The 13,142-nt window shown below is 40.2% G+C and overlaps 1 protein-coding gene across 1 annotated transcript in view; it reads left to right on the top strand.

Moving 5' to 3' along the window:
• Window positions 1-13,142, top strand: part of kif21b (kinesin family member 21B) — a gene marked incomplete at its 3' end in the record, with an annotated part of 72,099 nt that overhangs the window by 56,573 nt on the left and 2,384 nt on the right. The window contains exons 28-32 of the mRNA XM_083971062.1: window positions 2,365-2,501; window positions 3,774-3,954; window positions 4,209-4,373; window positions 5,073-5,190; window positions 5,865-6,035. Of these exons, the coding sequence (XP_083827188.1) occupies window positions 2,365-2,501; window positions 3,774-3,954; window positions 4,209-4,373; window positions 5,073-5,190; window positions 5,865-6,035 (772 nt within the window). The remainder of the gene's footprint in view (window positions 1-2,364; window positions 2,502-3,773; window positions 3,955-4,208; window positions 4,374-5,072; window positions 5,191-5,864; window positions 6,036-13,142) is intronic.

Genomic DNA, 13,142 nt, shown 5'->3' with positions numbered 1-13,142 from the left:
GTCTACCAGGCTGTGGCCATTGTCAATAATTGTTTTGAGCTTATTCTGTGCAAGTTGGTTCTTTTTTTTTGTTTTTTGTGAGAGTTGGCAGACATGCATGAATTGTTTTTTGTTGTTTTTTTTACTGGCTGGTGAATGATGGTTTTTGATTTTGGCTGGCATTTTATGCACAGAAACTATGGTTTGGTGTTTAGTTTTTTTTATGTTTTGACATGTGTGTATGTGGTTGTGTATTTGTGTGGGTCTGTTTTCATACTGGAGCATCAGTGCAGGCACAGAAGAAGAGGAGCTTGTCGCCACCACACCCTCCGAGTCCTCACACACTGTGCAGAAACAAATCTGTCCTGAAGTTTTTTTTGTGTGTATATAATCGCACATTCTCTTTTCGCTCCTCCTCACGTCCCTCTGGCTCTTCCTCACTGTTTAGCGCTCCGCCGCCTCACACACACATGCACTTTAACCACCAGTCATGTTATTAGAAAACCCACCAGGGACCAATTTTCCCACATTCCTCCCTATTCTTCTCACCCTCTCCCTGCTCTGTCTCACTCTGCTGACTGCACTCCGGGCACTCTGGGACTCTGGCCTGTCAGTGGGACATAGATTGGGAGCGTTGGTCGAGGGGGGGGGGGCAGAGGTTTAGCCAGAGAGATTGAGTGCACATAATATAGGAGAAGGTGTGTGTATATGTGTGTGTATGTGTGTGAGAGAGACAGAGAGAGAGAGGGTGAGAGAAAAGAAAGAAACAGCAAGGCAACTTGAATTGGAAAACAGCTCTTACTGCTGTTGTGCCTTAATTGGGCTGCTCCACAACAATGCAGAGAAAAAGCAGAGAAATGGGTTTTAATCATCAACAAGAAGGCGTGTGTGTGCGTGTGTGTGTTAGGGATGTCTCGATTGTAGTAGATTTTCTTGGTACGATTATTGTCAGAGAAATAATCATGGTATTAGGATTATCACGATTATTATAGTCAATATAGTCAAAATATAATTACATTACTAAATATTTACACAAAATATTTTAAAGGGACAACGAGGAGTTTCTATTTGGTTATAAAAAAGTCTCACGTTAATGTGGATGAATCTCCGCTACCCACACTTGTTAATGGGCCCATTTTCGATAAATATATCGTTTTGTGTCTATCGTTATTTTGTTATTATTAGTGGTGGTGGAAATGCTGGTCGAGCCGACCAGCGTTTCCTTACTTTCGGTTTCGCAACGAGTCATGAGAATTCATGAGAATAACGCAGCCGAATCGCCGTTTATGGTCGGAACTACGACGGTATGTGATCGTCTTCGAACCTCTGACTTTAATTCTTGATGAATGAAAACATGAGTCCGTCTTGCGCCGGTCAAAGAATTTTACGGTGCACGCGGAGGCTCATAAATGTAGTGTGAAAACGCTTCGCTTTTCCAAAACTCCTCGTTGTCCCTTTAATTATCTATTAAATTATGACCAATTATTAATCTCCCAGGGGAAGTGTTTGAAATATTCAAGTCATTAATTGTCATTTAAGTTAATTTTAATCTTTTTTTTTTTAAATTACAAATGACACTCTAGCATTTAAAGGGACAACAAGGAGTTTTGGAAAGCAAAGTGTTTTCATACTACATTTACCATGAGCAAGACGGATGTCTTGCCAAGAATGTTTTCATCATCAACAATGAAAGTCAGAGGTTCGAAGACGATCACATACCGTCGTAGTTCCGACCATAAACGGCGATTCGGCAGCGTTATTCCCATGACCCGCTGGGCAGCGTCTGCGAAACCGAAAGCAAGGAAACGCTGGTCGGCTCGCCCAGCATTTTCACCATTAATTAAAATAACAAAATAACGATAGAGACAAAACGATATATATATCGAAAATGGTGCCATTAACAAGTGTGGGTAGCGTAGATTCATCCACATTAACATGAGACTTTTTTATAACCAAATAGAAACTCCTCATTGTCCCTTTAAATTCCTACCAATTCAATGTCACATAAAGGGACCAGTATCTGTGCATTTACTTTTACTTTGGTGCGCATCTGCCGATTATGGTTCCAACATAATCTTTTTTGGAAAGTGACGGTATTTAGGAATCGTTACGATTAATTAATTGTGGCGTTTAATACCGCGATCAGTTGTGAAAACAAGTAATTGTGACATCCCTAGTGTGTGTGTGTGTGTGTGTGTGTGTGTGTAGTACATTATCCGTAAGTATCCAGCGAGGTTTGCATATAGGTTTGCGTTGCCTATGAATATTGTAAAGAAGTGACTTGTGTCTCTGTGTGCATGTCAGTTACGTCTGTAGCAGAAAGAAATCATGCTCACTGATTTATGATGAGAAGGGTGTGACTCTGCATGTGTGTGTGATCTCTAGGGGTGTGATCAATCCCATCGGGGGTGTGAAGGGGGGTCGGACGGCGCCCCTGCAGTGCATCTCTGTAGCTGAGGGCCATTCGAAGCCGGTCCTGTGTGTGGACGCCACAGACGAGCTGCTATTCACCGGATCTAAAGGTACGGATCATTTAATGTGTTAGAATGTCAGTGTGCAGCTGTAGTTCAAATATATATAAGTATATGTTTTTTTAATTAAATAAATAAGATGTAACATGCTAATGTGTGAACTTGAGTTCTGCTGGAAGGTTTATTTATAGCTACAAACTGAGAACACACCTTCTCCCACTGCTGCCACCTCCACTGTTTGTGCCAAGCTAAATATCTCCTGTTTTCAGCTCCATATTTATACCACATGTTGATACAAACACAGGTGTTTGATTGATAGCTCATGATGTAGCAAGTAGCATTGAGAGAATAAATGCTCAAATTTGTCAAAACAATACAATACAATACATATTTATTTATATAGCACATTTAAAAATACAACCCAAGTTGTCCAAAGTGCTGTGCAATAAAACACACAAGCAAAACTAGTAACAATAAAACTAAATGGGATACAGGTAATGTACAGTAAAACATGCAATAAAACAATAAAACAAAAGTGAAGACATACAGTATAAAACCTAAACTAAAATGCCAAGGAAAAGAGATGAGTTTTTAATAGAGACTTAAAGTGCTCGAGTGTTTGTGCCGTCCTAATCTGCAGAGTTAGGCTGCCACAGAGAAGGCTCTGTCTCCTCTGGTTTTTACTTTTGCTCTTGGCACAGTTAGGAGCAGAGTAGTAAAATGTTAAAATTAATTCTAAAAAACAACCCATCAAATACACTGCCCGTCCAAAAAAAAAGAGTCACCACTTGGATTTAACTAAGCTAATAGGTAAGAGCCTCCGATTGGATCATTACTGCATGGATGATTATGTTTCAGTTGGCAACAAGTTATCTTACCCTCACTGATGCAGTCTCATTTCTTAAACAACCATGTCTGAAGACACATCCTGTGGTCGTGGAAAAGATGTTAATCTGTTTCAGAAGGGTCAAATTATCAGCATCAAGCAAATAAAACGTCCAAGGAGATTTCTGAGACTAGTAAAACTGTCCAACGTGTTATTAAAAACTGGAAGGATAGTGGGGAAGAAATGTGGTCCAATGTGACCCAGACCTTAATCCCAATGAGAATGTTTGAAAAATGAATGCAACTCTGGACGGAAATAAATGTTGTAGAAGCTTATTGAAACGATGCCACAGCGAATGCATGCTGTAATCAAAGCTAAGGGCGGTCCAACAAAATATTGGAGTGTGTGACTTGTGTCGTTGTTGATAGACTTCAGACCTGCAGACATCGCCACAGTTGCAAAGATAAAACAATCTCCTATTCCTCTTCCTCTTGCAGATCGCACCTGTAAGATGTGGAACCTGGTCACCGGTCAGGAGATCGCCACGCTGAAAGGCCACCCCAACAACGTGGTGGCGGTCAAATACTGCCCGTCCTCCTGTCTGGTCTTCTCCGTCTCCACCTCCTACATCAAGGTGTGGGACATCCGTGACTCGGCCAAGTGTGTCCGCACGCTCACGTAAGTTTCCTCCGCTGCAACCGGCCTGATGGAAGAGATCGAAGCTGTTAAACCTTAAAAAAAGAAAAGAAAAAACATCTTAGCAGATATTAAATAGAAGTGATTAAGGGATCAGTGATGTGTTTCGAATGGCAGAGAGGTGATAAATTAAACTAGAAGGAATGAAAACTGAAAAATTCTGCTCGTGGGATTTTTGCCTCTTCTCCGTCTCGCTCTATAATAACACTGTTGGGTTTGTCCTTTACTGTCCACAGGTCGTCGGGTCAGGTGGTCTCAGGAGATGCGTGTGCCGGCACCACCACCCGCACAATAACGTTTGCGCAGGGCGAGTGTCAGATCAACCACATCGCCCTCAACCCGTCGGGGTCGCTGCTTTACGCTGCCGCCGGCAACACCGTTCGCATGTGGGACCTCAACAGGTACACTTCATTCATTACTTTATTCATTGAACTGCTCAGCCAAATACTGATTAAAGTATGTAGTTAGTCATTCATGCGCTCATTCGCTGATTCACCTATGTGTCATCCTTGATTTCAGAGGTTCATTCATGCATTTAGTTTCTTTACAGCTCCCTCTAAATTAAAGTTAAACTTGGATGTGGGGGCGTATATGTTCGTTTGTCAGATATTAATCAAACAGAAAGCTGATTAACATCTGACAGAGGAGATTAAAAACGCTGTCGAGAGAAAGTGCAGTTAACCCAGCGCTGGAGATATGAAGCGTGTACATGAGGATGTTTTTCCACGAGGAACCCATTTCTGACATCCCGTGGCGATGCCGTCCTCTTCTCAGTTTTTTTTTCTTTCTTTTTTTTCGCTTCTGCTGGGAAATGATTAACAGATTGGACCAGACAGTTTACGCTGAGGGGCTCAGACCCATTTAATGATGCATAAGAACCCTCCAGAAATGAAAAATGAATGTATTAAACATTTCTTCAGTATCATCTCTGCCTATGGCGTCGCTGTGCGTCCCAGCAGTTTTGCTTCACTCGCGAGGCAGGAAGTGATTGCATTTCATTCGGTGCAACAGGCACCTTGAAAATCTTATAAGCGATGGATTTCACAGACCTTTGCCTCTCTCCCTCTGGTGTGTGTGTGTGTTAATGTGTGTGTGTGTAGGATGCAAGCGATGGGGAAGCTGACAGGCCACATTGGCTCCGTCATGTGTCTGACAGTGGGACAGTCTCTGCTGGGCAAAGACCAAGTAATCACCGGCTCCAAAGACCACTACGTGAAGGTAGCAAAACACTCAACATCAACAAGTATCATCCACCACAAAGGTCACACAAAGTGCAGTTTTTTAATTTTTTTTATTCCATTCATGGTAGCCTATACATTCTACACATGGTTGCACATATTTACTGTACATAATGTACACATTGTCACCATGAATGAAAAGGAGCAGGATGAAGAAAACTTATAGTACCTGCCCCTCTCTATTGTTATAATTGCATTGGCTTACTATCAACACCAATATTAAACTCTATTTCAAAATATTAAAGATGATGAAACATAATAGTGACAAGAAAACAAACTAAATAGCAGTGGACACCACTCGTCTATCTATCTTTTCTTTTTTCCCTTCTTTTTCTCTTTCTCCTTCTTCTTTTTGTATGCGCTTATCTTACAGTATATGCGCTTTTTTAAACATTCTTAAACTGAGACATACTTACAACTAACTTTTCAATTCCTTGCTTTGTGAATGCCATAGTTTTACACCTGCAACAGAGATACACATTTGTTTTAAGCTTAGCCTTGCAAATGTATGTTTAAAATCAAGCTTCAGTCTGTTATTCTCTTCCTCCAGTTTGGACAGGTTTTGTAAATGTTCTGGTAATGATCTGTTCTTTGCTTTTCATACAGTAATCCTCTTGTTTTTTTTTTTGTTTTTTTTTCATTCTTTCTCCTCAGGTGTTTGACGTGGCAGAGGGAACTCTGGGTAACGTAGGCCCGGCTCATAACTTCGAGCCTCCGCATTACGACGGCATCGAGTGTTTGGCTGTGCAGGGAGACGTGCTGTTCAGCGGGTCGAGGGACAACGGCATCAAGAAATGGGATCTGGAGCAGCAAGAACTCACTCAGGTGTGTGTGTGTGTGTTGAGATTTCCTTGTCTGTATGGGTGAAGGGTGGGAAGATGCAGAAAACATACTGAACTGTGCTGTTAAAAACCAAGGCATCGTGCACTCTGTCTGTTTCCCGCACAGCGTGTGAGGTCAGCGGGGTTGAATTAAGCAGGAAGCAAGGAAGATGTTATATTCATGTGCATGAGGAGCTCGTATATCAAAGTTAAAGCGTCGCCTCCCCGACTGTGATTCAGAGCTGCTCCTGACATTATGTGGCATCAGCCTGCAGGTAGAAACATGCACAGACCGTCGTTCTCTCAGGCTATTAATTTATGATCTCTTGACCTCTTATGATCTGCTGAGAGGAAATCTCATCTTTGCATTCGTGTGTGTGTGTGTGCAGCTCAGATGGAGCTCCGGCACAGAGAAAGAAACAGGAAAAAAATAAAATACAAGTGAGCTCTGGTGGATAATTGCGGTGAGATCGCTCCTGGTCGGTGATGATGCTGAATTCAGGTCTGCGTCATCGCTCCTACATTGGACTGTGGTGGTTTGATTAATAGATCGACAAAAAAAAAAAATTAATTAACATCAATATTTCTAATTGCCCTTAATGAAGTCATTTATCAGGGCCACAATGGATGGATGCTGCCTTTTCTCAGTTGCATATATTGTTGTAAAAGGAACATCTGTGGGGGCTTTGTGGAGAAAAACACGAGCAATCTGGCGATGTCACCTTGGGCGGCGACACCGTGTGATATGCATTTTACAGCAATAAATTCACAAACAGAGTCATTGTGATGAAAATCAGATGTTAGCCTGGTTCACCACCCCTGAATTGCTTTATGTTGTTATTGTAATATCAAAGGCTGTTTCATCCAACCATTATCTTCCCCCAGTCTGACTAGATCCATGAAAAAAGTGACAGAAATATACAGGATTTTACAGAAATGTTAAATCTTAAACTCTTATACACATATTGTTATTTATTATCCCAGCAGAATGACCCTGGTTAACATGAACATTCACCTCTTCAAGTGAAATGAAAAGGCATTTTTTTAAGTTGAATTCTCAGGTTAATTAGCTGCAGCCTCCAAAGAAGCAAAATGAAGACAAGATGACATATCGCAACCTTTTATTTGTTTGTTTTTCTTTCACACCGACTCTGTTCATACTGCTGGGGACTGTATTTTACTGATTTTCCAACACCGGCTGAGATGTAACAGCACAAAAAAAAAAAAAAGAGAGAGAGAGAGAGGCTGCTGTGCTGCCAGTTGACAGTTGAGTTGCTGGACAGCTTCTTGCCACCGGAGCGCTGCCTTCATGTCTTCCCTTTACCCAGAGTGTTCGCTCTCTGTGGAGGGATTCAACAGAGTCCTCATGTGTAATGTGGCAGGAAAGCACTGTGTCAACATCAGAGTGTTGGAGCCCACACGCATCATAGCCACAGGTACCGGGGAGGAGAGGAGTGTGTGTGTGTGTGTGTGTGTGTGTGTGTGTGTGTGTGTGTGTGTGTGTGTGTGTGTGTGTGTGTGTGTGTGTGTGTGTGTGTGTGTGTGTGTGTGTGTGTGTGTGTGTGTGTGTGTGTGTGTGTGTGTGTGTGTGTGTGTGTGTGTGTGTGTGTGTGTGTGTGTGTGTGTGTGTGTGTGTGTGTGTGTGTGTGTGTGTGTGTGTGTGTGTGTTAGTGCTGAAGTCTCCTGTGTATCATCTGCCTGCATATGTTAATAATGCATAATAATGCACCTTGTGGGTGGACGAGGCTTTTACTCATTTGCATGCGCAGTAATCTGCATATTAAACAGCACTTTCTCACGTTGTTTTCTATCGATTCTGTTTAGTATTTGTTTATATCCAAACAGACAAAACAAGAACAGAAGACTTTTTTTTATTTTTTTACTCAAAGGCAGAATTAAATCAACATAGTGTGTGTATGTGTGTGTGTGTGTGTGTGCTGTGGTCTGTGGCGTATGACCTTAACCTCATTTGTGAAGCAGCCAACACAATCCATTTTACAGCCCCTCTAACTCAGAAGTCTCTGTCTAATTATGTAATAGGATCAAATTGTGGCTCGGGGTATAATAGAATATATTACTGTAGACTCTGAAACTGCCTCCTGCAGCATCGCTGCTGCGAGCTGTTCCGCTCTGAACCCTCTGTCAAAATGCAAACGCCATAGTGTGTTTTCTTGGGGGAATATGTGAAGCAATTTGTTTGTAATTACAAGACACAGTAGTTAGTAGTGACTCCCGGTTGCTTGATGAATATCCTGATGTTCCTTTCAGAAGTTTACAGTACAGTATGTGGTTTATGTGTGTTGTTGACGTGCTGCTTATGCAACTGTTGCGGCAGTGCGTTGCGTGGCGTGTGGCATGCATCCACACATTAATACCCACCGGTGTAAAGTTGTTGCAGATCGTGAGGTTGATGTAACGTATGTGAGAACTTTCTCCTTTCTCATCTACGGCTCATATTCCTCTCTCAGCAGCCAGCAGCAGATGGGTATCTCTCTCCCTCTCTTCCCTCTCGCCACAGCCCTTCCCTTGTTTCTACCAGCAGCGACAGCGTGTGGCTGCTATTGTTTTCACCTTGTGTGTGTGTGTGTGTGAGTCATTATGACAAAAACCTCCTCCAGGAGACACCCACTACTGCAGGAAACTACCACAGAGGCAGTTTTGACGACTTTGGCAGGTGTTTGTTTGTCTGCAGATGGATTTTTGTGAGCAGGTGTACAGGTGTACAGTTGAGATCAAAATGAAAAATGCAAAATTTGTAGATGGATGCTGTCCAAACCCACGAATCCTGGGTTGGAAACGTGTCATGTTGACGGGCGTCATGCCTGCTCTGATCTCTAGTTATTTTCTTGGCACATTGCATTTCTCAATCTCCTCTGGACAATAAAAATCCACCTTTTAAAAAAAAATGACAGAGGTCTGCTAACCTTGGTAATCAGGCTACGATTGGCAGTAATCTAAGGATAGATAATATATGTACATAAATATATTTAATACACAATAAATACTGAACAACTCGGATCATCCACTTCATAACACATTGATGCACCAAAAACAATGGCGGTGGTTGATGGCTCCTCTACTCTTTGCTGCAGGATGGAGAAAAATAGGAGATCCCTTGTACCTACTGTACAGCCATCAGGCTTTTTTATTATTTTTAACAAATTAATTTCCCTTTGGGGATTAAGAAAGTAATTTGTATCGTATCGTATCGTATCGTATCGTATCGTATCGTATCGTATCGTTAGTCTTCACTGAAAAGGGCGTGGTCACATAGATCACTGTGCTTCAATCAGTGTAGATTGGGTGAATCCTATGTTAAAAGCTTTTTGAGACAATGGAAATGCAGGTAGTGTGTTATTGTTTTTTGAAAAAGTAAAGTAATCGAACTAATCTAATCCTAAACACAAATGAAAATCTGAGACAGACCCATCATCTAAATCACTCGACCTGTTGAGATCAGATGTCCAGACTGACAAAAGAGACAAAACTGATAAAACCTTGTGTCATGAACAAGACGAATCCACAGGTTCCCTCTGTCTGCTCTCTGTATTATTGTCTGTCAGACAGCAAAGTAATTAACCATTGTCTGTGTCCATGTGTGCAAACACTTTACCTTCACTGTCTCTAAATGGATGAAGCAACAGCAGCAGCAGGAGGACGTGTCACTTTAAATAGTTGTTTTTATGTTGAATTGTGAATATCTGAGTCATGCTGTGTCTTAAACACACACCTTTGTTTTATACAAAGCGACATGATATCCGCACTAGATTATACGGCACAGAGTAAATTACAGGCTTTTCGATAATGTCACTGACAATATTGAAATTGCACTTGTCTTAGACTTTTCTGCAGTAAGAAGTGCTAAACAGAAAAGGACTTACAGCCTTGTTTCAAGATGCAATTACCTTCAATAATATATATTTTGTTCGGGGGGGAGGGTCAGAAAGCTGGAGAGATACATATTCTGTAACTCATACATTTTGAATAATTAAACAGCATAACCAGAGTAAATCACCACAGGATTAAAAATATATCCAGCAAACGTAGAAATAATGAGAAAAAAAGTGTTTGGTTGATTAAAAGCTAATCTCAAATTGCAATTAATGGCAGAAGCAAATAAGCAGGAAAAGGAAGACGAAGGTAATACAAGTCCACTTCCTGTGCATGTGTCCGCTGAATTAACATGCAACAACAGCAAAACCCAAAGTGAAGGCTCAATAGAAGTTTGATGAAACCTCCTCGTTTAAAATCCAAACAGATCTTTGGATGTTTTTCATGTATTTTTAGACTCTGATATGAGTATCTGGGCTGATTATGTTTACCACCTCACCACTGCAGTGGTACAGTACTTCATCACAAGCATTCACTCTGTTCTTCATTCTCTCGTTCATTCTGTGCAGAAAAATGAAAATAATTAAAAGCACGGCGTCTATTTGAGAAGCTCTTGTGAGATGGTTTTGTCAGTGTGTTCACAGCAGAGGTGTGTTTTTAAAAGTGAGATACAACTGAGCAACATGTACAATCCAAGCTGTGGAAAAATAACATAAAATGGTGTTTAGAGCTTTTTTTTGATGATGCTGAAATAAAATATGCTGGTACATAACATTTCTGTGCATGCAGACGTCATATGGAGATTAAATTTTGAACTTATACTTCAAAGTGTGTGCGCTGTACAGTAGCTCTGTTGTTTGAAACGAAGACAACTGTATCACTTCTGGCGTTTGCAGCTTTAATTTGTTATTTCTCCCTGTTGCTCGTGTTAGTGTGATTATCTCAGTAAACATTAGACAGATAATTCATGAATCATGTTTGAAGCTTCTGTAAAACATGATCTTAGTGCAACTGCAGCGCCGAGTCTAAATACGGCTTAATGAGTCTCCAGACACACTTTTACAGTACGTACATACGGTGTATATATATGTATTCAATATACCTTAAATAAATCTGCTGTTTTAATGTTGATAATTTATACTCATTAAAAAATGAAGCACTGAGCATTTGTGTTTTCCCGTTGCTATTTTAAGAAAGCAATAACCAAGGAGTGCTCTGAAACCAACCAATACCTCACTAGCCAACATCAGAAAACTGCAACTTATACAAAATAAAGCAGCACGTGTTGCACTTATGTGTGGAATAAGGTTCAATATTTGTCAAATGCATGCCAGTCTTGGTTGGCTGGATGTTAAGCACAGATTGTCATATTTGTTGATGGTTTTTCTTTAGAAATATTATAACAACTAAAATGCCATACATTTTGTATAGAAAATTATCGTGCTGCTTGAGGTTATTTTATTTTACCCAGGGCACTGTCTCAAGGTACAGTATTATATAGAGCTATGAAGGAGTGGAATGCCCTTCCGAATTATGTTATACAACCAAGAAATATGGTTAGTTTTAAAATGAAACTAAGAGATTATTATTTTGATCGCAATTTTGACCATTAGTAGCCTATAATTGTAAATTGGGTCTTGGCATCCTTGAGTGATTCAATGTAGGAGCGGGTAATATATGTTAAGTGTTTGTCTTGGATGGTTTGTTTTGTACGCGTATGTATTAAGTATGTGTTTTCTGTATGTATTTTTGTTTTTATGTATTACAGTTTTTCTCAGTCGCTTTGGTGCTATTCTCAGATCAGAATGAAAGTTCTCATAACTACTAGTTCAACCTCCACAACATGTAGTCATTTGTCCACATCATAGTAGCAGTTTCTCCTTCCTCTGAACAAATTGCAAATGCTTTTGGGCATGTATCAGTTGCTCTCATACAATTCTCTGCTGTTTTACAACATTATCGTTTGTTTATGTCATGTCAGTCAAAATGAACTATACTTTTGAACGCTGAATAGTCTTTCCCTATACAACTAATAGTCCTCATTTCATTGCTTGAGTCATTACATACAAAATTCTTGAACTAGTTTTCAAAATCTGTCAAACTAATTTTAAATGTTGGGAGAAGCACTGTGAATTCAATTATTCAAACATTTACAGTAAGGAACAACAGGTATGTATGGTATTGGACAGTAATTCAGCACTAAACAATCTGCACTGCTGTCATTGTGTCAGGCATTACTGTAAGATACAGTGGGACAAGAACTTTTTTACATTTACATTTAGACTTACAGCTTCACTAGAGAACAGATTTACTGTGTTGTAATGTATTACAGCAACCACATCTTTACAGTACAGTACGGTACTGTACTACAGCATTTTACAAGTAGGAAGCACTTTTACAGTATTGTACACTACAGTAATAATGGTTGATGCAGTACATGTACTGTACATTACTGTAATTTTACTCTGCATCACATAGGATTACAAGACAACCTCACAGAGGTGGAAGAGACTGAGCCCTTTTTACTCTGCTACAAGAACAAGACATTTGTGCAGTGGTGATTACAAACAATGGCATAAGGTTGAAAGAGATACAATGTAAGGATGACATTACTGTATCTTTGGGAATATTGAATCTGTTTCAATCGCTACAATTGACAGAGTGATGTAGATGAAAATGTGACTGGAACGTCTGGATGTGCAGGAATGATTTACAGTACTCTGTAGGTTCAGTTACTATATGTATTGCAACATAGTTTACGTAAAGTTGTACCCAAAGAGTGTTTCTTATGTTTGTTGTAGATGACTGTAGTGTATTTTTCCTTTGCACAACACTGTGAACAAATCATAATTGCAAAGAGCATATGCAGTAGAAATGTGAAACATACATATTCAGTATCTCCACTAAATACAGTAATGTGTAACTTTACTGCAGTTTTCACATGGCTGTACAAGTAGTGTTTAGTGCTGTCTTGAGCATTTTCAGGTAGTATCATCACTTTTTGCATTGGAAAACACTTAGAGAATAAAGTGTCCTAATGAAAACATGACAAAGCCATTTGACTATCTTGTTCATAAACGATGGTGTCAGGACTTCTCATTTTGACGACACTGACAGTTTCATTGACATGAGTACTTGCTTTTGAGGGATGGACAATCCATTTTGAGCAAGTGACGCGCTTTTGCAGCTCATCCACTAGGTTTTGCAGTTTGTGATAATTGTTCTGAGAAATGCACTAACTGTTGTGCAAATGTTAAGAGTGATGTGAGAATAGCACCAA

The sequence above is a fragment of the Trachurus trachurus genome, assembly GCF_905171665.1.
Source record: "Trachurus trachurus genome assembly, chromosome: 5".
Taxonomy (NCBI): domain Eukaryota; kingdom Metazoa; phylum Chordata; class Actinopteri; order Carangiformes; family Carangidae; genus Trachurus; species Trachurus trachurus.
This window is presented reverse-complemented; position numbering and strand designations above follow the sequence as displayed.